Below are 27,423 nucleotides of genomic sequence, written 5' to 3' on the forward strand. Positions count from 1 at the left end.
AAGAGTACAAGGTGTACTCAATGTGTCTATAAGCATACAGAGTATGTATACTATATATAAATGCAAATTGTTTGATATGTTACACTTTCACAATACACTGAGTAAGCAAGCTGCTCCGCAGTAACGTTTTACTTTGCATTCATTCACTTAAACATATTCACACTGAGCTGCTCACTACAAACTCAGAAACGTCACAGAGGCAGTCAGGTTTACGTGGTGTTACTCAGGGACTATTTGACACTGACTGTTGAGGGAGTGACGAATACTCCTTCACTTTCTATGCATATATTTTTCCACACAGTCAATCCTCTACTCCAAGTGTGTATATGTATGTGCTTATGAACAAAACTCACTGTCAATGGCCTCAGAGTTGAAGGTAAGTGCTGTGTCCAGAGACAAGCAGTCCACAGTCACCTCTCCACCCTGAATACGGTACCAGTTGTGCCTCAGAGGCGTCTGGCCATCGAACTTGTCAATGAAACCTGTTCTGGAGCTGTCGTTCATACCAATCAGAACATCATCCAGAGCCCACTGGGCAGAATGTTTCCCTACAAGGACGAGGAAGAAAAAAGGAAAAACAAAATTCAATACCAATATTATATCAATTATAATATCAATATCAATATTTTTTTTTACTAATAAAGCAGTAGGTACATTCTACTTTTGTGTGTTTTTCTGGAAAAGCGTAATAACCTTGCTGTGGCTGCCACCACCGAAACACTGTGTAGGGGGTTTTCGCTGCAGGTGGCAGCTCGATGGTCACAACTTGGGGCTCCAGGAAGGAACTAAAGTCCAACTCCCTCAGGAACTGCCACTGGATCCCGTTGTTGGTAGAAAACTGCACAATGACACCTAAAACCACAAAAGAAATGTATAGCCCTTAGAGAGCAACTACACAACTGAGAAGATTTAAAAACAAGAGACAAAAAAATAATTATACACAATAGACAAACTGTTTGGGAGGCTGGCAGTGTTTTATCTGACGCTGCAGAAATTATTGGACTGAGCCTTCAGCACTGCTGCAGGCCAAAAATCCACAACGTGCTGACTGATGAACAGAATAGAACAGACAATGAGGATCAGATCTGTAGCTGCACAGCTTTGGCTGGATCACAAGGCTGATCAAAGACACAGTGAGGAGGAACAGATGGAGACAAGCCAGCAGTGAACTGGTGAGATCAGATGTGGAGCTGTTCTGCACAGACTGCGCTGTGAAGGGACAGCCACATGGATCCAGCAGAGGGCCTCAGTACAGTAAGTAAAGTAGCCACATACTGCTTCTGTGGTTTGAATATTACCTTCATTGCGGGAGCGAGGCCTGGTGCAAGTGGGTCCCAAACTCTTACTGCCAATTCGGATGTAGAACTGAACCAACCTGTGTGCAAACATTTATAAAACTGAATTTCATATTCAACAAACTTGAATGCATTTATTTGGTCTCAAGTGTTTAAATATGAGAGATTTATAGGAGTATTCCTCTCACCGTGTGTTGGTGGTGTCTAGAGGCACGGTGCGGGCCTCTCTCCTCCCAGGGCTACTGAAGTAAAGGGCCTTGCCCTCACCAATGATGCCACAGCCTCCTCCGATTTGTCCCCCACTTAGGCTCTGCCAGAGCGGGCTCAGCTTCCCCTCAAAGCCCTCCGTCAGTTCTGTGGGACTGGCTACAGATGGGACACAACTATCCTGCTCCACTATGAAAAAAAGAACAATCATAAGGTACAATTTTAAGATTTATTAGAACACATCATCTTTTTAAATGTATTTCTTTTCTTTCATTAATTTGTCTCTCTCTGTCACTGTACACTACCTGTGAATCCCATATCACAGAAGCACACTCCAGAGATGCAATCGCCATGTCCCCCACAGTGGTTTGGACAGGGCTCAGAGATGTAGACGCCATCCAGTGCAAACGGGGGGGCATCTCTGTACATGCTGCTCTCCTGGAACCAACGGAACCTGGTTTTACTGGGAAAAGGAGGACATAGATGACAAACCGAGCTATTCAGAAGCAATCGAAAAATATTCTACATCTAAAATAGTTTTTCCAAAAAACCTTTACACAACTTAGCGGACCAAATTACGTGCCTGTTCCCATATCTACCTGGCTGCCACGTTGCGGGGTACGACCACAGTGACCCTGGTCCACTGTTCATAGTCCCCAGTGTTGTAGACAGAGGGCTCTCTGAGTTCACGACCACTGCCTTCACAGACCCCCGCCCCTGGGGATCCCGGGTAACAGCCCTCTTTCACCAGGGCCCAGGTACGACCGGCATCATGGGAGTACTGCAGCAGGACCGGGGCAGATGCGCTGAACTCTGACTCACAGCCGATGTTCAACTGGTAAGAGAAATAGAAAATAACTTCATTTCACCAGAGAGAAAGGGGAAATGATGCATTTTGTCTGGATTGTCTTTCAAAACGTTTCATGTTCATCCACATTAAACATATTTTTTAAAATTTTCCCCAACCTTAAACTGAAGAGTGTAGCCAGAACGCAGGGCTAGGTCCCGGGTCACAGCCACCCTGTCCCCGTCAGAGCGCCCAAACACCATGGCAGAGGGAGTTGGAGCACAGAAGCTGTTGTTGCTTTCCCTCTCCATGCCTTCATTACCCAGCATCAGCCAGACACTCATCTGGTTCAGAGGGTAGTCGAACGCTGGCTTCTCGTAAAAGTTCTGCAGAGACAGAAGACAGCGCAGTTTTACTGTTGTGCTCTGTGTCCATACTTGTCAGTGTCTGCAGCAGAGCAGAGTTCTCATGAGATAAATGGATTCACATGAGGAAGGATTTTATAGCTGGTCTATCTCAGATTGGTTGACGCTTTCCATTACAGCAAAAGAAATACTGCCTTCAGAGCAGGCCCAAGCTGGTGCACGAGGTCAGAGCACAAATTACAAGTTGCAAGAAAAACTGCTCAAACTGATTCCTGACCTGTGGTAGAGTAGGATTGGCCATGGGGATGATGTGTTTCTCCCTCTCTGACAAAATTATAACATCATCAATTGCCCACTGGTCATAGCCATCGCCGGAGTGAAGAGGCTGCCACCAACGAAACCTTGTGGAGGGCGTTTTGGAGGCCAAGGGAAGTTCATAATGGACAAAGCTATGGAAGGCATGAGACAGGTTACAGACGCTTCTCTTGTAAAAAATAAAATCATCACAGACAAAATACTCTTTTTGCATAAGGAACACAACAAACAGTAAAAGCAGATCTAATGCACTAAATATTATTTTCCTCTTTCTTCATGCGCACGTTTCTCACCGTGGCTTGGTGAAGTCAGTGAAGTACATCTCAGCAATGAGGCCCCAGCTAATGCCTCCATCGTTGCTGTACTGCAGCAGGACTCCTTCCTCCCTGCTGTCTGCCTGGTTGCACTCCGCCCAGTCTCCACCCACCCGCAGGTAGAACTGCACAAACTCCGCCCATTCAGTATCCAGGTCCCAGCTCACAAGCTGCCTCAGCCCAGCCTGACGACAACACACACACATGCATTCATACGTATTAAGTAAAGGAGAGGAGCTATATGATGTACTGTAAAGTGTATTATTGTCTATGCCCATCTTACACTATGTCATGGCGACAGTATTCCGCAAACAAACTTCAATGATCCTGCTTGTTTGTATTTTGATGCAATACACTCTTTCAATAGAAATTCTGTGTTGCTGATATCTTTGCATACAAACTTGAAAGAAGCTGCTTCCTGTAACGACTGTCGTTCCAGCTGTGGATACTAATTAAGAGGCTGCAACGACATGCAACAAGAGATGCGCAGCTGCTTGAAAATTGTGCACATCCTCCATCCAATCAGAGTCATGTTTTCAAATACAACTATTGTATGATTAAATGAAATCTTTACACTTTGGGGCTGGAGGTAATTTTGAGTTCAAATGGTAGCAGTTTTTGTCAGTAAATACTAGAAAGTAATCAGACAATGCATCCTTTTGCCAAGTTTGCACAATCTTCTAAATTGGGTATTTTAATAACACAAATTAACTGCATTTTTAATCTGGATCTAGATTTGAGCCAAAACTCAGGCACTCATACGCCTGATTTCTTTCTTGTAAACAAGTGGCAAAAAAAATTGAAAAAAATCAAAAGCGCTACAGTCTTACAGGTTCGGAAATTGTTTAAAAAGTACTTACTGGAGATCTGCACATGAATCTGGATTTGACTAACAACTAATTACTTGCTTCCTCGCCTGTGGCATAATTCTCTACCAGGTTTCACTTTAATCAGTTGAATTTAGCCGTTTTGAATACCGTTCTTACAACCTCAAAAAACAAAAAAAATCTCAAAGAAAGCTATTTTATAGTTGCTCTACCTTACTGAAGTACAAGGACGATCCAGATGAGACCACCCCACAGCCCATGTCAGGTGTGACCACCTCTCCACCTATCACCTCCTGCCATGTGGCCAGCAGTGCATCCTGGGACTCAAAGTCAGAGAGTACGCTGGAGGAGAGGGGGGAGGAGGGCTGGCAGTCTGTTCCAGAGAAACCATCATCACACCTATAAGAGAAGACAGTTAATCTCTCCTTTAATTTTTGTATCCCACAAACACCTATCAAAAGGCAGCTACACATCTCAATGCTGAGTGACACAGAAATCGTAGTCAGTTAAGTAAACTGTGTGTGTGAGAGGACTGACCTGCAATGTCCGTGGTCACACCAGCCATGTCCATGGCACATGTGAGGACACTGCTGGCCGATGTAGATGTCATCCAGGGCCCACTCATCCTGCTCTCCATAGTAGCTCTGGATCCAACGGAACCGTGTAGCGCTGGACCTGAACACAGACAGTATACAGTGTATACCTTGTTAACTCTGATCAAGAGGTAATCCTGAATATTTCATAACTATATAAATAATCACACTCTCAAGGCCAAATATAATGGACATATTCATATGGAAGAAAAAAAATTGCAGTATTTGTGTGTAACTTGTAACTCAGTTAGAACTGATTAGCAAAGCCATTTATTGGCATAATGAAAAAAAAAAATGCATATGATGGTCTGAAAAATCACATGACTGACAATGATTTCTGGTAAATGAACTACATCATGTTATGGACATTCATTCTTTTCTCTTCTGGGGATATAGATTTGTGGATTTAATGTCATGTTGGATAAAGATGAACCTTATCACGTGTATAAGTGTATTTTTCTGTGAGTGTGTGTGTGTGTGTGTGTGTGTGTGTGTGTGTGTGTGTGTGTGTGTGTGTGTGTGTGTGTGTGTGTGTGTGTGTGTGTGTTCTATCATCGTGTGAAATAATGTCAGAGAGAGGGCAATATCATCACATTATCTGAGAGAAAGGTAGGCTGTGGATGTGAGTGTGTGCGGTGTGAGTACACGTTTGTGTGGGTGCTTGCTGTTTGCTGTATGTACAGAAATGGCGAATGGCAGCAGAAGCTAGCACAGATAGTCAGGCATGTTAGGCGTTATATACCACCAAGGTTTGCTGCGGTGGTGACCCATATCAACTCAGACCACCTCATGATCATCCAGACCTGGCCACGACTGTTTTATTATCATTTACTGCCATGACCCTCTGACCTCTCATCACACACTGCAGGAGATTAGACCACATTTATTTAGGAGCTGGGAAGCAGAATGAAATGGAGGTGGAGGTCACAGAGCTCAGTGTGGAAGGTTTATGTGATTACTTGAGTTGATATATGTGTGAGCTCAGCCTGTAGCAGCACATTTATTTCTCATGCTTGGTACGGGGTGACTGGTTCAGTATGGGACTGTTTCAGTTCTGTTCACCCTTTAAACCGAGTCATTTTTCATCTAATATTTCTTGTGATCCTAATGCAGTCTTTGTACAGCACAGGAAGAACATTAATTTAAAAGCGTGAATATAATAATAATATAAGTTTATCAATAGCTGTAAGCTAAACCTAAAGATAGTGCGATTAGACATATAGCTAGAGATCTGTAATGGCAAACACTAATATTAAGCGAGCGCTTGAGGAGCCTCGCATTTCATTAAATAACCTATTTAGGATGTTTATCCAGAAAATGATAAAGTATGAGGTAAGGAGTCATGAACCAGACAGAAAATGTGTGTCAACACTGTTCAAGCCAAGTCAGGGAACATTATATCTCAGGAAATGGCTGTATTTGGCAACACCCATGTGTGTCTGGCGTTCTCCACAACATGAGTACCTGTGGTTTTCTCTCCATCACCAGACTCAGTCAAAGAAAACACAAAGTGCTTCATCCTGGCTGTAGTACTCCTTCATAGGTTTGCAATAAAGTTGGAGCAATACAGCCACATTGTTTTTTGTTGATGTAAATGGCCCATTAGCCACTTTTTAGTTTGGACATGTTTTAAATAAATAGAAGGAAATGCGATCTCTTGTTTTACCATCTGCACCAAGAAAAATACCAGACCACAACCACAACAAATGTCTGAGTGGATACCTGTGTGTTTGGGTTCAGGGAGAAGGCGTATTATTATTTTTGTGAATCATAGGGTTGCAGAAAGAAGTTTCCTTGTTACTGTGCATTCAAGATAATTGATATTAACTGCTGTTAAACTGCTGTGACTGCTCTCTTTTGCTGCTTTTTTAAAAACATGTTTAATGTGGAATATGTTCCTGGGATCCTCTTTTCCTTCTTTATGTTAAGCTACATTCCAGACACATTATGCTTGTTAAGTGCAGAAAACAGAAAAAAAAAATAGGATCAAAGAAAATATCATCCCAAAGGGCAGTTTATGAATCTTCTTCTATATCTTTTGTACATTGTACATGTCCTACTTACCACGTCTTCTGAGGCAGAGATAGAGTGATGCGTCTCCAATCTCTGAACTCTGATGGATGGTAGACACTGGGAGCTGTAAACTCAGAGCAGCTTGGCATGCCAGGTAGACAGGCCTAAGTAAAAGAAAGAGGGGTTTCATTACTATAGTTTTTTTCTGTACTCAATGGGAAGAATTTAGTCAGAAATGAATCAGAATAAATTGTTTAAACGTGGGTTGTGTAGTAAAGTTTTTCAAAAACTGCAGATACACCCGAAGGCTTCATCAGCCATATAATATATGGATATAAAAGGCTAATGCAGAATTACAGTATATCTCTGACCTTGAACACTGGAAGACAAGCAAGGATTAACAATACAGGACATTTAGTGAGTTCCATTCTGCACTTGCCAGATGACTGCATTTTCATGCACATGGGAGAATTAGACAAAATTTACTGATGAAGGACTCATTAAGCTCTATTCAATTCCAAAAGCAATAAAAATCTTGGCAGATACTTTGGTGCTTTATGAATATTTATGAGCCAGTTACGGTCACAGAAAATCTTTGTTGAATCATGGGAAGATAATCTGCTTGCTGATTTAAGTATTGCCATGTATTTGCTGATAGTAGGGTGATTAAAAGTAATTGTGATAATTTCTCCTCTGATGCAAATTGCCACATATAAATTCATTATTTACATATTATTACAGAGCCAGTAATGGGTAAATCAATATATTCATAATCATGAAAAAATGTATCCATTTCCTCTCTCCTGGATGACTATTACAAGTTTAGTCATAAACATTACTTAACACAACACAAATCTCCTTACCTCTTTGACCAGGTGCCAGGTGAGGCCATGGTTGGTGGAGAACTCCAGACGGACCTGAGTGTCGATGTGAGGGGACGGCTCGCGGCCACAGCCCATGACCAGTGAGAACTGCAGACTGTAGGAGGCTCCGATCTGCATTGACTGAGTTTCAACATAACGGATGCTGGAGCCGGGACTGGGCTCACCAGAGAAACTAGAGTGCAACACGGAGAAATAAAAAATGTCATACTTTTTGTTTGACAAATGCCAATGATCAATACAGTATTGGTATCAGTTCATTCGGTACCTGAGGGTCCAGTCATGTTGGCAGTAGGGCTGAACGTGTCCAAGATAGAAACCCAGACTCTGGGTGACATCCAGCACATTGCTGAAGTCAAGACTTATGGTGTTGAACAGCACAGAGGTCATGCTGATTTCATCTAGAGCCCACACGTCGTGACCGCGGCCTGAATGGTACGGCTGCCACCAGCGGAACTGCACGCCAAACTTACGAGCACCAGATGGGAGTTCAACTGACACAATCCTGATGGAGGGAGGAACATGGTCAGAATGAACCTTACTGACATGTGTTGTGCCATATTTGGATAATTTGACACAAAAATGTACACATGTGATGTCTTTTGAAAAGTTTAGTAAGCAGCAGCAAAGAAGACAATCAGGAGAAAATGGTGAAAAGGGAATTTCCTACACTTTGAGGCAGTGGCTGGACATTGTTGGAAAGGCTCAGAGATGTTCTAAGAATTAACCAATCGAAGTTTACAAATTTTGTTTTAAAACAGAGTCTTTATGAAACCTATCACAAGGGCACTAGTAAACCCATTCAATGCAAAAGGAAAAGACTGAGATATTATGAGTTGAACAAAATAAATAAGCACATGAATAGCAATTACACTTTCGTCAAAGAAAATCCCTGAACTTTAGTAACACTTGTTGGAAAGTTTGCTCGACATTAAACAGCGTATGTGCCAAAGGCTAAAACAAACAAGTAAGAGAACAGTGAAACACATTATGGGTTATTACCCATAAAGTGAAGCAGGTCAGCTGCAATTAATCCCATAGGCTGACTGAACTGTGACTCAGGCTCTGACTTGGATCTAAAGCCCACACAGTCACAGTCTACTGCTTGTAAATCATGTACATTTGGACAACATTTTGATTCTGACACAATGCATTAGCAGTATAACTAGGATTCATGAAAATAGCATCTTGTGTCACTGTTCTTTTATTCCACTCTGTTGGCCCACAAAGACCGTTTTGATCTCTTTGTCAACAATGATTCCTGTATCAAGTTGTTTTTGTGCAAACATACATGTTGTTGAGGTTAAGATCCTACACTTGCATCTTGCCCCAGATAGTTGCCCCTGACTCACAGCCCCCAGATGACCGATCTCGAGCTAATAAAGAGCCCTGAGACACAGACCGCGCAGCTGGAACCCAGCCCACTTTGTCTTCATTACACACATAGATGCTACTAACTGACTCAAAGGGTCCCTGCAGCTTACACCTCCCGCACACCATTAGCAGTGCAAACGTGTGTGTTAATGGAGTCATAGTGTCTCCATGGAATCGTAACCAAGGCAGCGCACACATACACACACACACACACACACACACACACACACACACAGGGGCACATCACATGCACGCATACTCAAAAATTAGGAAGTACCTTGGCTCATGGAAGCCTTGGTATGCGTAGTGCTGCAGCAGGGTCCAGGTGATGCCGTTGTCCGAGGAGTAATGCAGCAGGACGCCCTCTCCTGGCTGGTCTGGAGCAGGACATGAGCTCAGAATGCTACGACTGCCCAACCGAAGAGTGAACTGTAAGTACCTGCAGAGAATCAAAAGGGAGAGAATGAAATCAGATGAAGGCAAGAAGTACTCGGGCCACTAGGGAAGAGCAGGGGAACATCAGTCGAGACAGAGAAAGTACAAAAAGGAAATGACACAGAAAGATAGAAAAAGGGAAGGTTGATAAATGAGGAGATGGAAAAGCAAGGTGACCAAGAGTGTGTCCCAGGAGGAGAGTTGAGAGAGCGGGTTAAAAGGGTAGATAAACAGACAGTCATGCAGAGCGGAGAGGTGGGAGGGAGGTGGATGATGGATGAGATGATTAAATGAATGAGGGCAAATTTAGATGAGACGAGTAAAAAAAGAAAAAGTAAGAGACAGCAAGAGAGTGAATGAGACTCAGAGTTCATATCGTGTTCGTGTAAACTGTAAATAGTCCTAATGAGATTCTGTCTTCTTATGTTCATCTATGTTTTGGCAGACGTATCATCATCTATACTAATGTAATATTTATTATAATTTCCATCATCTGTCTCGGGCTACCAGTCACCCCCCAGCTCACTCTGTCCTTGCTTAAGCTGAGCTTTCATTAGCAGTGCAGTTTCCTCTTTCAGGCAGCTGTTCACTCAATCAACCAGGAAACTGGCATTAAATATGGCCATCAGGTGGCACACTGAGAGCCGCAACAGGCATAATCAATCTAACACAGATGCCATGTCTAACTTCATCTCTCCCGCTCTATCTTTCTCTCTCACATTTTCATCTCTCCTCTCATCTGCAGTCCTCCCCCTGATCACAATCCATCTCCCGGCTTAGGAACACAGAGTTTGAGAGAACGAGGGGTGGACAAGGGAGGAGAGAGAGAGGAGATGGCTGGTTGGAACATTTGCACTATAAATTAGTGGTATAAACATCTTGTGAAGACAAGGCAGATTTACAAAGTAATCTGATGGCAACATCAGCAGAATTCAAATCTGCTTGCGCCCACTAACATTACCTGGCCTGGGAACTGTCGAGTGGCGCAGTCACCAAGTGTCTCCTGCTGTCCCTGTTGAAGACCAGAGCCTTGCCGCTGGCCAGCACCCCGCAGCCAAAGCTGACCTCAGCCCCACGGAGAGAGGAGAAGCTGTGGTAGGAAGAGAGGCGTGGGCTGGAGAAACCCTCAGACAGGAAAGCTGGGAAGGTCTGGGAGGCAAGTTCACAAGCTGGACCGCTGAAGCCTGGGTCACATCTGGGAGATGAAGAGACATGGAGAGGAGAGGAGAGGAGAGGAGAGGAGAGGAGAGGAGAGGAGAGGAGAGGAGAGGAGAGGAGAGGAGAGGAGAGGAGAGGAGAGGAGAGGAGAGGAGACAGAGATAATGAAAATCCTTATACAACTTCATTAATTTTGAACAGTGCTGCGAGGCATTACGTGGACGGGCATGCTCATTTCAGATTTATTTAGTCTGAAAATGTGGATCCTTACTTGCAGCCTGTTCGGGAGCAATGTCCTCTTCCAGAGCAGAAACGAAGGCAAGCTGGACCAATATACACTGAAAAGAAACAAATGGATGGAAATACATGTTTTGCAGCAAAAATGTATTTCATGTATTTGGTTTGGCATATTAAGATGCGCGTGAGCCTAAGCATATGGTGCAGTTTCTTGTTACAATAAAAGGCAAATATATTATAGGTAGATGTCACCTCTGCACAAGGACAATTGAATTCCTTTCATCATATGTACAGACTGCATGTCACCTTCAGTATTATTTATCAGCACGTTGTACATCAATACTGCACATTGGAACATGTGACAAGAAACATATTGTTCCTTGAGCCAATCAAGAAAAAAACCTTGAACCACATGACCTGTGTGTGTCGTTCTTACCATTGTCTATGGCCCACATGTTGCCCATTCCAGTGCCAGACTGCTTCCAGCGGAACCGAGTAGTCTCCGTCAGGGCAGCGTTGGGAAGAGGAATAGAGATTCGGGTCCACCTGGGGAGCCAAAATATAGTATGTTAGGACCTACAATACATTCACAAACACAGTCGCACGCGTGGAGACGTGCACACTCCTTTATACCCGCTGTAGTTGTCAGAGGAGTAGATGGTGCTGTGAGGTAGATGGGGTCCAGCGCAGAGCTCTGGCAGACACTCAGTGTGGAGCAGAGACCAGGAACGACCGTGGTTGTTAGAAAACTCCAGAGTGACGCTAATGAAAAGGAAGAGAGGACATCTTATCTCAACATCTTACCGGCTTAAATACATTTTTCAACCTGAAGTAGCACAAAAGTTCTCTGAACTTACATTAAGTTAAAAAAAGAAAAAGAAAGAAAAGTAAATGGTGTTTTCTGAGACTCCTCTATAAAACGGTCCCCTAATAACTGATTCCCTTCTATTAAAATCGCACTCGACACATTTATAAAATTGTAGCTTCAAAGTGTGTCAGAAGTTTGATTTAAATATGCAGAAATAATGTAACATAGTCATAAAAAGGAACTTGAACTTAACGTTTTTATTCTTAGACACAAAATGAGTTCAGCTTTCGTAAGATGCTGCTGTTAAGTAGCATTAAAGCATTTTAGCCCGAAGTTTCCTGCGTGCAGCAGTTGAATACGATGTGTAGGATTGTCATTTGTGTCTTTCAAATTTTATGAATTTGCCAGAAAAGGTGTCGATATCTTCACAGAAAAGCTCAGCCAAATCCAGTTTAAAATGCATCACACCTGTTGGCAGGCTGGTAGGAGCCACAACCGAGGTTGATGGAGAACTGAGCAACATGTGTGTGGGTGCCAGGCAGCACAGGGAGCAGCTGCATGAAGTCCACGGCCCACACGTGACGGTTGGCACCGCCATGTGACCGCTGCTCTAGGCAGAACTGGGTGACCGGTGTTTGCAGCTCAGTTGGCACGGCCACTGATACCACTGCAGGAGTCTGAGAGAGGAAAGACGAATGAACAGGGTAGAAATGGAACACTGTTATTAGGTCTGCAATTATGGGTATGTTAATGAGTGGTTGATCTGCCTGTTATTCAATCAATTAATCTGCTAATTATTTAGTCAGTCAATTAACTGATTGGTCTATAAAATGTCAAAATCTTTTGAAGAATCACATTTTTTAACAACCACAACATCCTGATTTTAAATCCTCAATTTGCTTGATTTTTTTGACCAACCCAAAACCCAAATATATTCAGTTTGCTATGAGGTGTGATGAAGATAAGTAGCCAATCCTGACAGATGAGAACCCCAAAACAAGTAAACATTCAGCACTTTTACTTGACAAATGACTACCTGGTTATTAAAATGGCTGCCAGTAATTAATCTAATAATTAACTAATAGGTCAGCTCGAACAAATATATAAATCAAGTCTGGTTCATGGTCACAATAAAGCAGCAGTGAAGTATGTTTTCATGAGAAACATAATGATAGAGAAACTATTTAAAAGTTCAGTATGACAGTTTTAATGGTAATTTATTGGTGTGTAGTAAAGGGAGCACTTCAGGTTCATTAATTACAAAGTTATGCATCTTTTGTGCATGTGTAAATGTTGCTGTATCTCACCCTGTAAGAAGAGTATGGAAGCGTGTCGAGCACCACACGTTCCCTTCTGCCTTCAGACCTTCCAAACAGAATGACATCGTTCTCCCGGGACTCTCCTGGATCACAGTCTCCACCACCTAAACAAAAACACACCTTACTGTCTTTATAAACATAGAAATACTGGTGAATGCATCCCTAAGAACAAGGACATTACACAGTGATGTATTAAATAAAGCTACTGCTGTTTCACACATGATGGACAAAAGATTTTTTTTTCCCATACCCATGGTAAAGTGGAAGCGGAGGTTTCCATAAGACGTGGTGTCGAGGTAGGGGGTGCACACTCTCCTGCGGCCCTCCCGCTCAAACACTAGAGCTGAGCCTGACTCAATCTCTCCACACTGGGTCCCATACACAGCGCCATCTATGTCCCAGCTGAGTAAAGAAACAGGGACAGGGAGGAAGAATATTCTCAACACAAATTATTCACATTAAAATGCAATATGTCTACTTTGGGAAATAAGTGTTCCCTGAAATTTATCAGGCCATACTGCAATATTAATAACATTTAAAAAAAAACAAGACATTCAAGTGATCATGCCACAGGATGTATTACTCTTAAACGCCGTAAGGACTCACTGCTAGTTCTCATAGGCAGATGGGTGATGGACTTAATCTAGTATAAAAGTAACTACTTCATTCGTTACAGTACTTTTAGTATTAGAAGGTAAAAAAAAAAAAAAAAGTCTAAAACAAATGGGATAAATATGAATAGAAACAGAATGGGCTTCATTCATTGTGGATTTTAAGATTAGAAAAACAGCTAAATATAAACCTGCAAATGAGACAGATAGAAACATTACAGGATAAACCCTTGTTTATAGATTGCCTCATTTACTCAGCATTTCGTTCTGGAGTATTACTAAAGTTAGGAAATGGTTACAACTCGTGCTTTGCTGGTAAATAAACAAACATTGTCAGGAATATGGCACAAGTCACCTGGAAGAAGATTTACACACACACACACACACACACACACACACACACACACACACACACACACACACACACACACACACACACGTGCAGTCACATATTTCTGCACAGTGGACAGAGGATTCTCATTAGCCCTGACAGAAGTTAACTCCGTGTGTCAGCCCTCTCCTGTGTTCTCTCCCAGTTTCTGTTTCTCTCCCCTTCCCTCTCCCACTGTTACTCTCTATTTTCTGTGTTTCTGTCACAGCCAGCGTTGGATTAAATGACACTTAGTGGAGTGTACCATTACCGCAAAAAATCTCCCTGCTTACCTCACACATGTGTCCGCCCACGACGCCTGATGGGTGAGAGCTCGCATGCAGTGCAGCATGTTGGCATGCTGCAGGGAGCTGCGAGGGTGAGGGGCGGTTGTACAAACACACTCCTGTTTGAGGTCCTTCTCATTAATGGAAAAACATACTGACAGACTTGGTGCATGAAGCCTGTTAATTACTCTCTGGCAGTAGCACTATCCATCATCTCTCTCCTTTTATCTTTCTACCTCTCGCAGGGCTTCAGACAGCGCTTCGCTGCTTTCTGCTGTCCATTGAGTGTTTGTGTGTGTGTGTGTGTGTGTGTGTGTGTGTGTGTGTGTGTGTGTGTGTGTGTGTGTGTCTCACTCTGAACAGATGGACTGCCATCTCTGTAGCAGTCAGAGGCATGGCGTTCACCTGTGTCAGCCCCCCAGCTTGACTGGAACATGTACAACACGCTCCATGTCTCATTACTTGACATATGACAAATGACAGGTGTCAAAGCATTTGCATGTATACATACCCACATAAATATCTGATGGCCTACTAAAATCCTGCCTCTCTATTAACTTTCCCATTTCCCAGCTAATACGAGTTCTGATGCTAAATTCAAATTTGTCATCCAGATAATGGAAAATTAAGGACAATGGAGTAATTCAGTTTAGATTTCAGTTTAGGATTATTTTGACTTCCTTTAAGCCCTTTCTAAGGTTTGGCTCTGTTAGATATTTCTACTCCTTTAACACCATAAAAGACTGGTCTTTATAGGTTCAGGTTTCAAGTTCAGATTTACAATGTTAGCTTTATGGCATTGGACCACACTCGCTGTCAGTGTCAGGTCAACTGTGTCAGTAACACATTTTAAAAAGCGTTTAAAAATATATAGATCTATATAGACAGGCATTTTAATAATGTACTACTTTATTATTGTTTGTATCATCTGCTGTGGTTTTATGTGTCTAATTTGACCTTTGCCTGTAATTGTTTTGCTTTTTGAGATTCTGTGGTTTTAAAAGGTGCAATAGGAAAGAAAATGAGGACTTGGTATAAAAGTGCATCAAATCATTCCGTAAAGAGGGTGGGAGATGAAGTGAGACTGTCATTTCAACTTACTTTAAGGGTGGGCTCTCAAAGTCTTCCTCCCAGTAGCTCCTTCCCTCCTCCCGGTGCAGGTCAATGTCTCTGGTGGAGGCAAAGCTGTGGCCAGCTGCCTCCCCACCATGGAAATACAAGGCATTGCCCTCGGACTGACAGGCATGCTGGTCAATAAGAGCACAGGTTATTAATCGTGACATCATAAATTGATTCTTATTATGAGATAATGCTCTCCTGCTGCTTTAAGTTTGAAAACACCACATCATAATGATGTTTATTCACAAGAGTTTAAGTAGTGAAGTTATATCATTCAAGCAACAGCAAGTTTTTTACAATACACAACTGGTCATTGGGCTTCCTATGACATGTCTAGGCATAGAGCTCACAAATCCATGTGTAAATGCATGGCATCCATATAAATGTTCACCGGTTGATTGGTGTACCTTGATGGTAGCTCCAGGAAAGAAGAGCCAGTTGGCAGTGTCAGGAGGATCCAAGTTGTCCTCCATCAGGGGGGGTCTATTGGCAGCATTGACCAGCAGCACGTTGTCCAGCCCCCAGCAGGACTCATAGCCTTCGGGGCCTTGGGGGGTCTCCTGAAACCAGCGGAGACGAACGCCATCAGCTCTGGAGGAATGTGGAAGGGGAAGCAGGTGGACGACGGTGCTGCTGTTGGTAGGAGCTCTAGAGAAGAGGAAAAGATACAAAATGAGGGTCTTGGTAAACATGAATGTGTCAGCTCTGGTTATGTAAATAAGTGTTACATGTTTCAGCATTAAATCATCATCATTAATCATTACGATATGGCTGAAATACCCAAATATGGAGACATGGCCTTATGGTGTAGTTAAACAGAGAGAGAAAACCAGGTGTGAGAGATGAGTCTAAGTGTTTACATGAAAGCACACCATTGAATTACTGAAGCTACAGTATCATTACATTATGCCTATGTTTGAGAGAGGCAGGGAGAGAGGGATTAAAAAACAGGTGGATCATCGAGACACAAACAGGAGAGGAATGACAAATTAAGAGGGGGAGGTGTGAATGAGGGAAAAGAGAGGGCGGGTGTTCACAACAGATGGAAGGACTGTGGGATGGAGGAGGAAAAAGGAAGAAGAGGAGAGAGAGAAAGACCTGATCTTTTCCAGTGTGATCCAGTCATCGGAGGTGTTGGCGTTACCACTTAGACTGTATGACACAGTGATGCTGGGGTCTGAGTAACTGAACCGGCAGGAGCCTGAGCCTGGGGAATATAAACACACACAGAGGACAGACGTATATGTCACACTCTTGTTGAGGGAACAGCTAAATAATGTGTCACTGACTTTCCTTTTTCATTAATTGAATTTTTATCAGCAGGGCAGTGATCTTTTCTATGCCCACGGAGTGAGGCCAGCCACTGCACGGTGGCTTCTTCCGACTGATTGCTCCCACATTTCCTCCCTTAGCCAAGTGGAAAATGATGTCTAAATGGTGTCACTTATCAGCAGCTTAAAGGGGCTCAGAGACATCAGGACAATGTATGATGGGGATGGGCAGAGGTGACTGGAGGAGACATGACAGACTAAAGACTACAGCCATCTAGAGCTATATTCTGTTGGTGCTTCTGTGTGTGTGTGTGTGTCCATATTCTTGTTTGCAGAGTTAATGTGGGATCAGACAGTTTTAAAATGTGGTGGTGTGTGGGTGCTGTGGGAGCAGGCGGGGTCAAAGGTTTCTAATGGAGGAAGCAGGTAACCCCCAAACATCCCCACCTTTCCTCCACCTCCTCCCACACCACCCGACGGTGTGTAGTGTCCATGTCTCAACAGCGTTCTGCTATGCGGCTCCATCCCAACTGAATACAGCCGTGCATTAACCTGCTGGTACTTCACCGCACGACTGTACTGAACTCTTCCACACACAACACTGCTGCAATACAACGCAAACTCATATTAATGACTTTCAAATGAGAGTGCAGCCAGACAGAATGAGAGAAGGGAAAAGAGAGAGAAAGAGGAATACAGGAGGGGGGAGTAAGGGCAACATTATACACTTTCATTTCCTCCCAGTCGTGTTCCCATGAGAACTGGCGGAAGCATGTAATGGACATGAAAAATACAACAACTCTAAAAACTCTGTCATGGCCTTCTGGGTGTGTTTTCAGAGTACTGTAAATCATTCATTATTGTGATAGGGGGAGAGGGAGAAAAGAGAGGGAGAGAGAGCGATAGAAACAGAAACAGAAAAACAGTCTGTACCAGCTTACTGACATGTAACAGGACAAAAGATGTATGTTTCCTGAGGATGACAAAAGGATCTATTGTATCGGCTGGCTAAGATGTAAGCGGTTCCACGCAGGGCCAAGATAACTGAGGTTAAAAAAAGGTCTCATGCACAAACCGGTCATACAAAAACGGTCTTAATGTAGTTACTGTTTACAGTGGAGGTTCAATACTCACCCAGGGCGAACTGAAGGACTGAGGCCGTGCTGGTGTTGAGAGGTACAGTGGTCTGAGGAGGACACACAAGGCACCCGTGAATAATCATATAACAGGGGAGGCATATCATTTGTTCCACTAAAGTGTTAGTTTTAGAGAAGACTTAAACAGTTATTTCAGGTGTTTTCAACCTTTCTGAAGAAATTTCTGTGTCACTGCTGACAATTCAACCACTGGAGGTGAGTAAAACATTTTCATCAGGTGTTCTGCTTTTTTATAGTATCAAAATAAACATACACATAAGACGCAAATGGGCAAAATATGTCATGTTTTAAATTTGTGTTTTAGTGTGTATACGAGTGTGTGTGTGCGGTTCTGTGTGTGTGTGTGTGTGTGTGTGTGTGTGTGTGTGTGTGTGTGTGTGTGTGTGTGTGTGTGTGTGTGTGTGTGTGTGTGTGTGTGTGTGTCAGATACAACTAGGTTGACAGGCTTTGTGTACATGTATGTTGTCATTGCTGATGTTGTTGTATTAGCAACTGTCAATGTGTAGTTTCAAAGTACACACAGAGTGCCAGTGTAAATGTTTCTGTGTTTCTGGATGTGCATGCTTGTTGCACTTGACAGAAGAGTTGCCAGGCAGCGGCATCAAAAATTTGGAACAGTGACAGACAGAAACAAATGCTTATCAGAGAAGTAAATAGAATCATGAGGCACTAAACACTTCTCTGCTGCAGAATAAACATCTTAAATCAACTTTATGAAGCTAAAAGAGCGCATGAAAAGGTTTGATAAGCAATTACGTGCATGTTTGTGGATGTGTCTGTGAGTGTGCTGATACTGCTGTGCTGTAAAATGGTCAGGGTATGATCTTCAGTCCTGTCTGCTCCTTTTGGCTTCATTTTCACTTTCAAATGCATCGCTCCGTCATGCTGCAGCAGGACAAGTTAGTTTGGCTGAACCTTGTCAGATCAAAAACGCACAAATGCCAAACAGGTGCAGCAGTATATTCAATCAGCAGATAGAAGACAACTAAAAGAAAGCTTAAGTTGTGTACGAGTTATATAAATGCTTTTGTAAGCTGTTGACACAGTTGTTGTGTAGATCCGTTTTTCTATTTCCACACATCATAAGCATTCTTTTTGTTTGTACCACAATTGGTTTCAGCTTTTTATTTTTATTTTTTTTTTTTAGTTATGGCTTCTTTGTTTAGTCATGTTGATCCTAACACAAACAAACAAACCAACATGTGTGATTTGGTTTCATCTAAACATCCATTCACTTTTGACCAATAAAGAGTATTATTTTTTTTATTTTTTTTGCTTTCAATATGGATGGAACAGATAGTCATTTGCAAAATATGTTATTTGAATTACTGCTGGATTTATCCTTTCATGTTAAAAAGCAATTTCCATCAACTAAAATCAGGCCAAGCAAATTTCCATTGCTTTACCACACTCAGACATCTGTTTAGTTTAAATAGTGAGTTTGTGTATGGTGCTACGGCATCCAGATATGTAAACATGAGGCTCTATGGTGGTTAGAGCTAGTATGTTGTAATTTACTGTCGATGTGCTTGTGGCTATGTAGTGGTTGGTTTGGATGTATGATCAATGGGTCATAAAGTGTACAGTGGTTGCAGTGTGGTCAAACATGACAGTTACCAGCTCTCGCTCTCCAAAGGGCTCACAGAAAGTGACCGCTCTGCCATGCATCAGTACACCACACTGCTCTCCCACCTCACAGTTACTGCACTCAGACCTGCAGGGCAAAGGAGGAGAGGAAGAGGAGAAGAAAACAAGAGGAAGAGGAGAAAAAGAGGAGAAAAAGAGGAGAGGAAGAGAAGAGAAGAGAAGAGAAGAGAAGAGAAGAGAAGAGAAGAGAAGAGAAGAGAAGAGAAGAGAAGAGAAGAGAAGAGAAGAGAAGAGAAGAGAAGAGAAGAGAAGAGAAGAGAAGAGAAGAGACTGAGTTATGACCAAAACAAACATATCAGTGATACCGACTGCATGCTAAGATTACAAGTGGAGTCGTAACCTTTTCACCTACCAGATGCTGGGGTCCAGCTCTCCTTGGAGGTTGGAGTCAAAGTCGTCACGCAGCACAGCATGTTTCCCATGAAGCTCCACTACACACATAGACCATACGCTCACATTTAGATGCAGATCTGTATGGTACCTGGTCTTTTCATACTTGTGTCATTATAGCATTAAAAGAAGAAAAAAAAAAACAGACTCACCAAGGCTTGGTCTCAAAGGGGACTCAGTTGGTGCTGAAACAGACAGAGAAAAAGAAAAGAGTAAATGTTGTGAGTTCAGTGGTGGCAACATCTTACAGGTGTAGTCTGATGCCCGTCCTGAGTCTAACTAGCAGACAGTTACCATTCGTGGGCAGATGGAGAACTGGGAAAATACATGTATGAGCCTTTATGTAAGTAAAACTAAATGTAAATACCACACAGATTGTTCATCTCGAGTTATATGGTTAAAGTGTGTATTAGTCAGTAAGAGCTAGGAAATGGGAACAATCTTAGATCATCTCTGAGTGAAACAAACTTTCTCTGTGTCCTGGCCAGCCACGGCGGCAGTCTCCTGGCTACTGATGTGAATTCCTTTCAGTAATGAAAGGCCGGCCTGCTATGATTAATGGTTCAATGGCAATTAACCGCCATCCTCCCCGGAGGCGCCTGTGTGCTGTAATCTGTAGCCACTGCCGAGCTAACACACTCGACCATCAATCTCTCCCAAGGGATACACAGCTCGGAGAAGAGGCAGGAGGTGAATGGAGGGGGGTTGTGCGTTTTAGGACTTAATGAATCAACAAAAAGTAAAAAAACACAAAAAACTGTCTCTAACTCAATTACTGAGAACACTTTATAGAAGTGTAGTCTGCATCCACACTTTAGCAAAATATCATAAAGTTGCAGAGTGTGGGTGTGACCTTTGTCCTGGAACAGATGGAGGAGCTAGGTAGTACACAGTCAGGTTTAAAACTTAATAAATCAAACAAAGGAACTTTGATAGATTTGTTTGGTCGAAACTACGTTTTACAAGCTGGTACACGGAATAAAGAAACAGTGTGACAAATAACCCAGTTTGATGGATGTCATTTACTTAACAGCACAGAATAATAATCAAACTGAAGAATTTACTGGGTGTGTGTTTAAGATTCAGCCACTGAGAATATAACATGAGGAAGACAGTGTGCACAACCTGTTTTTATGGAAATAGCCTGAGTCTTTGTTGCATATTAGAGAACCAAACTTGTACTTTATGGTCAGTCTGTGCCACTGTTGAATGGCAGAACAGCTTTGACCTGAGTGAGCATGTCACCCTTCAAGTCCTATGTGCTGAGTTACTCTGCTCTGGTAGGTGAGATGTTTAAGACAGCCTCACTACAGACTGAAAAGAAGGATAATCTACCACAGTATTCTCCATCCAGGATGAGCCTGCCAACCTGATAAGACACTCGAAGATAACACAGCAAGGACTCCTTCCAAAGTTGAACTCTCAGTTACTTAAGACTCTTTCAAACATTTGAGAAAGTCTACCTAAAGCCCCTTACAAACAACGGAACCTGAATCAAGAGAGGAGGGATTATATGAAAAAAGGGTTTTCTACCATTTTAATGGCTCTGCAAATGTCTTTACTTTGAGCTTCACTTTCGTTAGCTGCCCTCATTTCTCGCTATTAGATCCAAATGCCCGGCTTTTAGAAATGGATTTACTATTCACACAGTGGTGCTAAAGTTTCATGCTGACTGTAGAAGTTGGAGTTTTAGTGGCCTGCGCGACAGAGCTGGCTGCTTCAGTGGCTGTGACTGTTGCTGCTGCTCTAGTGGCCCCTGGTGCTCGGCTCCACGGCTGGAGCTCCGACTTTGCGATGAAGCCCATTAAAAGCAGATCAAAGGGCCGTCTTCTTCCGTCTCCTTCCTCTCCCACTAATCCCCCAATGTTTGCTGATTCAGAACATGTTTAGAGGAGCCATCAATCCCAGCATGTGTCATTTTTTTTAGGTTTCTTGTTGCCTAATTAACATTCTTATTAAGCTATGGTAAAAATAATGTTGAGAATAAAGTTGCGTGCTCAGTTTACATGAGCACATCTTACATATTCAACCTGAAAAGAACATGTAGAAATCCTCAATTCCTAGTAATCCACCCTCTGAAACTGGCGTACAATCATAAATGCTTGGTTGGTTGATAATTCAGCTCTCTATAGTCTTCTCCTGTCTCTCTCTTAAACAAACCCGTCTAAATCGCTTTCAGTCTTTCTAGTGAGGCCATTTGGATGGAGAAAGGCCCAGAAGATTTTTTTGGGTGGATAATCCCTTCAAGCTTCCAAAAAGGCCTCATTTACAGTTTTCTTTCTCCATGCTTCATCACGCTCTCCTGCTGTCTCTCTCACTTCCCCTCTATCACAGTCTCTCTCCAGCCCATCCCTCCATCCGCACCCATTCTGTCTCTCTGCCTAACCCTCTGTGCATCAAGAGCAGACAGTGGTGCTCATTTCACTCGGATTAATCCCCGCTCACTTTCTTAAAGACTTCAATTACTGCCTCCTCTATTAGCGGCTCATCTCTGCTAATGCCTGTATCTCCCTGGCCAGGGCTTAAACACACAAGCATGCATAGGGACACACACACACACACACACACACACACACACACACACTCAAATGCACATATACACACAGATGGCTTTGGCTTCCACAGCTGACCCAGCCCTCTCTGCTATTCCTCTGATATGCGCACAAATTAACAGAAGCAACAAATAAGAGGGACTTTTCAGTAAACTACACTGGGTCTCAAATCGTATGGGTGCTGATGAGCAGGGTTGGGGTGCTCCGAGGGGGGACTGAACGAGCATAAGCTTTGGCAGACTCAGACATCTCGGCACAAAGAGTGCAGGGCATAAGTCATGTTAAATCTTCTCCCCCTCTTCTCCTCATCTTCCAGCTCTAATCTCCTCCCTCTCCTCTTTCCTCCCCACCCCGTAAACTGCAGCCACTCTTCCAGTCTCCCTTGTTCCCTTCTCGTTTGCTCTTTTTCCCTTCGTCTGACTCACATCCTTGACGACGTGAACCACATTTGAAGTCGAGTTGCTTCTTGTCTAACTGGTGGTTGCAATTACTGACTCACCAGGACGCAGGATGCTGTTCCTCTACAATGACTGAAAAGAGGTGGTTCTCCAGGTTTAGACTGCAGCCACTTCACTTCACTCCACTCAACAAAAACACAACATTTGTGTGAGCTTTAACTGACATCATTAATAATCATAGGTAGAAGCCAGCAAACAAGTAACTTTCTACTACTTTCCAATTTGCATGTTACCTTTTCTAGCTGTGTGGACTCCAAAGTAAAGTCACATTTTCCTTCACAATAGTGAGAATTAAAGGTCCAGCCAAGTGTTTCAAAATAGGACAGGCTTATTTAGCATGCAATTTGGAGCTTTTTGTGTTTATTTATTTGCCAAACATCACCTGTCTATCAGTGTGTTAGAGATGGGAAGAACCACAACACATACTCTTCCACATATCATCACCCCTTCCTTGCTGCAATTAAATAATTTAAGTAAGTCCAACAAAAACTACACAAACAAAACAACAAAAGTCTTAATGGAAGAAGAACGGACAAGATGCCTGAAAAGAGAGACAATAAAAAAGAGGAGAAAAGACAGCTAGAGGAGACAGTCTAGGCCTAAGAGGGGAAGAAATACAGACAACTCAGGTCTCAAGGTTTCTTGCCAGTGAGCAATGAGGGATGGTGGACGAGCTGGAATTCAGCCAGGCAAGCAGGCTGACTGGCAGACTGGGTGGGTGGTGAGGAGGTGGAAGAGGATAGGCCACCCGTCCCTCCTCTGTTGCACTGTGATCAGGCGTCCCTTAGGGAGCAGTGGCCTCTTTGAGTTATATGTCCCTTTAATAATCCATCTGGGGTGCAGTGCACTTGGCCAGGCCCATAAAGATCTGATTTATTCTCTTGCTGGAAATGAGAGAACCTGGGGATGCTGGGCAGAAAGCAGTGACTGCTGGCCTGGCTGTCTGGAGATAGAACTGATGGACGGCTTCAGCGCCATTCAACACCCTCAACGACTGCACCCTTCAGCACAGAGCACCCCTTCCTCGCCCACCCTTACCTTTTCCTCATCCCCTACTTTGGCTTAATAAGTCTTTTTATGGGCACTCAGCAGAACCAGAAATATAGTTCTGTTTCATCTTCCTGTTTGTCTCTTCTTACACTCTGAGTTATTTAAAGCTGTGGTGGTCTATTTAAGTATATAACAAAAAAAAAAAGCTGTGGTGGCAATTTGCATTTTGCCATGTCATGCTGTAAAGCATCTCTAAGAGCCAATGCTGATTGGTGTCACAAACTACTCTGCTGCGCTGTGCATTTCTTTTGGTTGCAGCAGTATTTGTCAAACTTCCATTAGTTCTGTCTTCCATACATTAAAACAAAATGTCTGTTTTTTTTTTTAATTTATTTTTTTATCCCGTGCAGGTAGTTGTGTAAAGTAATGGGCTGTAGATCAAGGCAAACTGGAAGGGATGTTGGGAGGAATTAATTGGAGTCAGATTGAAGGGATGGGGTGAAAAAGTGTGCTGGCACAGCAGAAAGGAGCTGTGAGCGCAGGGAGGAGCAGTGTGTCTGGGACCAGGCATCCCCCAACACCACTACAGATTATTTTGCACACACACACACACACACACACACACACACACACACACACACACACACACACACACACACACACACACACACACACACACACACACACACACACACCAGCCCCTGCTTATGTCTTAGCAGGCTTGTAGGGGCTTTCTGTTACCGAGAAGCAAAGTGTTGCATGTCAGACGTTCCACTGCGAGTTAAAGGCTTATATCTCTCTTCTCCTTCCTTTATCCCTCAATCTTGTATTCATATTAGAATCTAGTTGAATGATCTGTCGCCCTTCATCTCTGCATCATTATAAAATCAAACTCACCCTTTTACCTTCCTTTGGGCTAATCTGCTCATTTGTCCTTAAAGTCCTCACCCCGGCTGATCGGCCCTGATTGCTTGCCCTCTGTTTCTCTTCCTCAATCCTTCCATTCTTTTTTTCACCTTCGCTCCCTCTCCTCCATGGCTCATAACCCTGCTTTAGATAGCTTTCATTTCTCCAGCTCTTCAAAGCTTGAGTCTTAAGCATATGAACTTCTGAAGTGGCTTGAGCTGGCCCCATATCTTTTATTTCACTTTGAATGCTAATGCCTAGATTTGAAGTGACTTTGCTCGGAGCAGCTGCACTCTCTTTGCCACTCTGCAGCTCAATTTGGGAACCAAATTGATCCCATCGGAAAAGAAAAAACCTATAGGTTCCTGCCTCATCCGCGGGTAAGTGTAACTTTTTTTGAGAGAGCTAAGACAATGAACAGGATTTATGTATAGTTCTCTCGAGCAGAGTTTTCTGAATTGGTTTCTGGATTATCACACTTCTTTACACGGTTACACAGTTTTTGCTGCACAGTTTGAGTAATGTCAAAGTAACTCTCAAATTTCATTTTTATGTCGGGAGTCTTGCACATTCCAGTTTCATGTTTTTTTAATCTGCACGGCTCTTTTGAAGTTGCAGGTTTTGGTTTGTAAAGAGGAAGCGGAGCTGACTACAGTGAGAGAGATCAGAGGAATAGAGAAAAAATGTTGCTTGTCTCTGTTAGGACAATCCACAACAGAGCAGAAATAATCAGACCCACTTCTGTTTCGTTCCCTGCTTTCTCTCTTTGGACTTCTCTCACCTTCTGTCTCATTTGTAATCACATTTTCCGGAGTAGTTTGGCACCACAAAGAGTGATGCCTTACTGGTTGTCAACCAGTCGACATCAAGGTCAACCACTCGCTCACATCTACTGTTTCCCACGTATTTTTGTTAATGACATTTAATTACCTCTATCCAACACTCAAATCACCTGCAATTCATGACCTTCAAGCTTCTCATCAACACTATCTCTTCATCCCACCATCTTCGTCCTTCATCAACAGGACAATGAAACTGTCATTAGTGACACTTGTAATTTATAGCTCTGCATTCTTCAGCTATCTCTCCTGTGTATCCCTTATTACTGCCACCACTCTCTATCCCATCTCACCTGCCTCTCTACCCATCATACCTGTACGCGCTCGCTGCGGATTACATTTATTACTTTACGTCACTGCCAGCTTCTGTGTCCGCACCCATTTACAACATGTCTCCTCCAAGGCCTTGTAAGGTCTGAATCTCTGCTTTTCAGCTTGTCTGCTGTGAGCGGCTGTGTGCTGGTGTGATACTGCGGGGCCTTGGCACTAAACAACGAAGTGACTGTTGTTGGCTGCAGATATATCATGTGCAGAGGGAGAAGACTGGGGCAGTGTGTCAGTGGTGGTGAGAGGATGAGCTCTCGGGCAAGGAGACAAAGGAGAGCAGCCATGTCGCTCCCTCTCTCTCTGTCACTCTTCCAGGCCTGACTGGGCTGACTGGGCCCGGTGCCTCATCTCTTCCAAGTGGCATGAAGGCATGAATTTGAGCACTCTCTGTTTGGCATGTGCTACAATTGTGAGTAGCATCTCCGATGACCTACTGGGGGGGGGGACGCACTTGTAATAAATAGTCCTCAGAGACTGACCACAGTGGTTATTACTTTCTGAAGAAGATTAACTTGTCGTGTAAGTAAACAGTATTTTGAAGCTCAATTTTCCCCAGAACAGTTAGCAAAAAGAACCCAGCAGCTACTTTTCCACTTCCAGCATTAAAGTCAAATTTTGATTTACAAGGAGGAGTTCTTGAGTGAGGAGGAGGGAGGCTTCTTTCCTGTAAACAAGCAATTATACACACTCAGCATGCAGAGTGGGACTTGACTGTCTGTCAATAGCTACTTAAGGCTGTCACAGAAAGTGGATGGAAGAAGTGTTGGCCATAAAGCGTAAATCTCTGGCAGAGGCAGGCAGAGAGAGAGAGAGAGAGAGAGAGAGAGAGAGAGAGAGAGAGAGAGAGAGAGAGAGAGAGAGAGAGAGAGAGAGAGAGAGAGAGAGAGAGAGAAAGGGGGGGGAAAGCTGAGTTTAGCATAAGCTGAAATTAAGCTGGCAATATAGAAGATCCGAATATCTCTGGGTCTGGCTGCATCATTAGGCAGAGAGAAAGCCAAAGTGCTGCAACGGCACAGTCATGAAGAAGCGGCGCATCAACTGCTTTGAGACATCCATATTCTGACAATGTGTGCATTAAATGTGACAGACAGTGATCGCAGGTGAGAGGGTGGTGCATAATGTATGTGTGTCGGTGCACATGTGTGCTCTACATGTATCTGAACAGGTATGAATATATCCACCTGATGCATTGGTTATGCATGTGTCACGTCATGAAGGGTGTCGTCCTTGTTACTCACCTCCTTGTTCGCAGAGCTGCTGGGCCAGCGCATCCTTGAAAATGATCTGTCCTCGATGTGTTGCTGTGGCTCTGAGAGAAAGAAAGAAAGATAGAAAAACAGGAAGGAGAGAAAGACTATTAAATCAAACAACCCCAAGGAGAACGTTAACTTCAATGTCCTTAATATATGAAGATCAATCTGGCACAGATGGCATCATTTCCCACTAAACCAAAATGTGTTGAAGCATCGTACATAAAAGAGGACATTTTCTGAGGTTCATTATGGTGTGACTTTGAGGTAAAAACAAACAAACAAAAAACTCAGAAAGAACCTCATCAAATGGCAACTACA

At 43.2% G+C, this 27,423-nt stretch overlaps 1 protein-coding gene across 3 annotated transcripts in view; it reads right to left on the reverse strand.

Annotated features, from left to right (window-relative positions):
- The window catches only part of LOC138206637 (reelin-like), a 94,069-nt gene that overhangs the window by 17,030 nt on the left and 49,616 nt on the right, over nucleotides 1–27,423 (reverse strand). For all 3 annotated transcript variants that reach the window (XM_069163478.1, XM_069163477.1, XM_069163476.1), the window contains exons 4-33: nucleotides 27,091–27,161; nucleotides 19,933–19,965; nucleotides 19,743–19,821; nucleotides 19,361–19,457; nucleotides 17,721–17,772; nucleotides 16,414–16,522; nucleotides 15,723–15,963; nucleotides 15,298–15,443; nucleotides 13,179–13,330; nucleotides 12,917–13,032; nucleotides 12,078–12,286; nucleotides 11,435–11,563; nucleotides 11,238–11,347; nucleotides 10,836–10,902; nucleotides 10,368–10,601; nucleotides 9,249–9,410; nucleotides 7,866–8,102; nucleotides 7,580–7,772; nucleotides 6,768–6,880; nucleotides 4,648–4,785; nucleotides 4,323–4,509; nucleotides 3,263–3,468; nucleotides 2,932–3,103; nucleotides 2,469–2,675; nucleotides 2,102–2,337; nucleotides 1,808–1,965; nucleotides 1,484–1,691; nucleotides 1,299–1,375; nucleotides 694–852; nucleotides 354–548 (exon numbers count right to left, since the gene is read on the reverse strand). In XM_069163478.1, the coding sequence (XP_069019579.1) occupies nucleotides 354–548; nucleotides 694–852; nucleotides 1,299–1,375; nucleotides 1,484–1,691; nucleotides 1,808–1,965; nucleotides 2,102–2,337; nucleotides 2,469–2,675; nucleotides 2,932–3,103; nucleotides 3,263–3,468; nucleotides 4,323–4,509; nucleotides 4,648–4,785; nucleotides 6,768–6,880; nucleotides 7,580–7,772; nucleotides 7,866–8,102; nucleotides 9,249–9,410; nucleotides 10,368–10,601; nucleotides 10,836–10,902; nucleotides 11,238–11,347; nucleotides 11,435–11,563; nucleotides 12,078–12,286; nucleotides 12,917–13,032; nucleotides 13,179–13,330; nucleotides 15,298–15,443; nucleotides 15,723–15,963; nucleotides 16,414–16,522; nucleotides 17,721–17,772; nucleotides 19,361–19,457; nucleotides 19,743–19,821; nucleotides 19,933–19,965; nucleotides 27,091–27,161 (4,493 nt within the window). The remainder of the gene's footprint in view (nucleotides 1–353; nucleotides 549–693; nucleotides 853–1,298; nucleotides 1,376–1,483; nucleotides 1,692–1,807; nucleotides 1,966–2,101; nucleotides 2,338–2,468; nucleotides 2,676–2,931; nucleotides 3,104–3,262; nucleotides 3,469–4,322; nucleotides 4,510–4,647; nucleotides 4,786–6,767; nucleotides 6,881–7,579; nucleotides 7,773–7,865; nucleotides 8,103–9,248; nucleotides 9,411–10,367; nucleotides 10,602–10,835; nucleotides 10,903–11,237; nucleotides 11,348–11,434; nucleotides 11,564–12,077; nucleotides 12,287–12,916; nucleotides 13,033–13,178; nucleotides 13,331–15,297; nucleotides 15,444–15,722; nucleotides 15,964–16,413; nucleotides 16,523–17,720; nucleotides 17,773–19,360; nucleotides 19,458–19,742; nucleotides 19,822–19,932; nucleotides 19,966–27,090; nucleotides 27,162–27,423) is intronic.

Source organism: Embiotoca jacksoni, unplaced genomic scaffold, assembly GCF_022577435.1.
Source record: "Embiotoca jacksoni isolate LCO1_2020_lvr unplaced genomic scaffold, fEmbJac1.0.p SCAF_3, whole genome shotgun sequence".
Taxonomy (NCBI): domain Eukaryota; kingdom Metazoa; phylum Chordata; class Actinopteri; family Embiotocidae; genus Embiotoca; species Embiotoca jacksoni.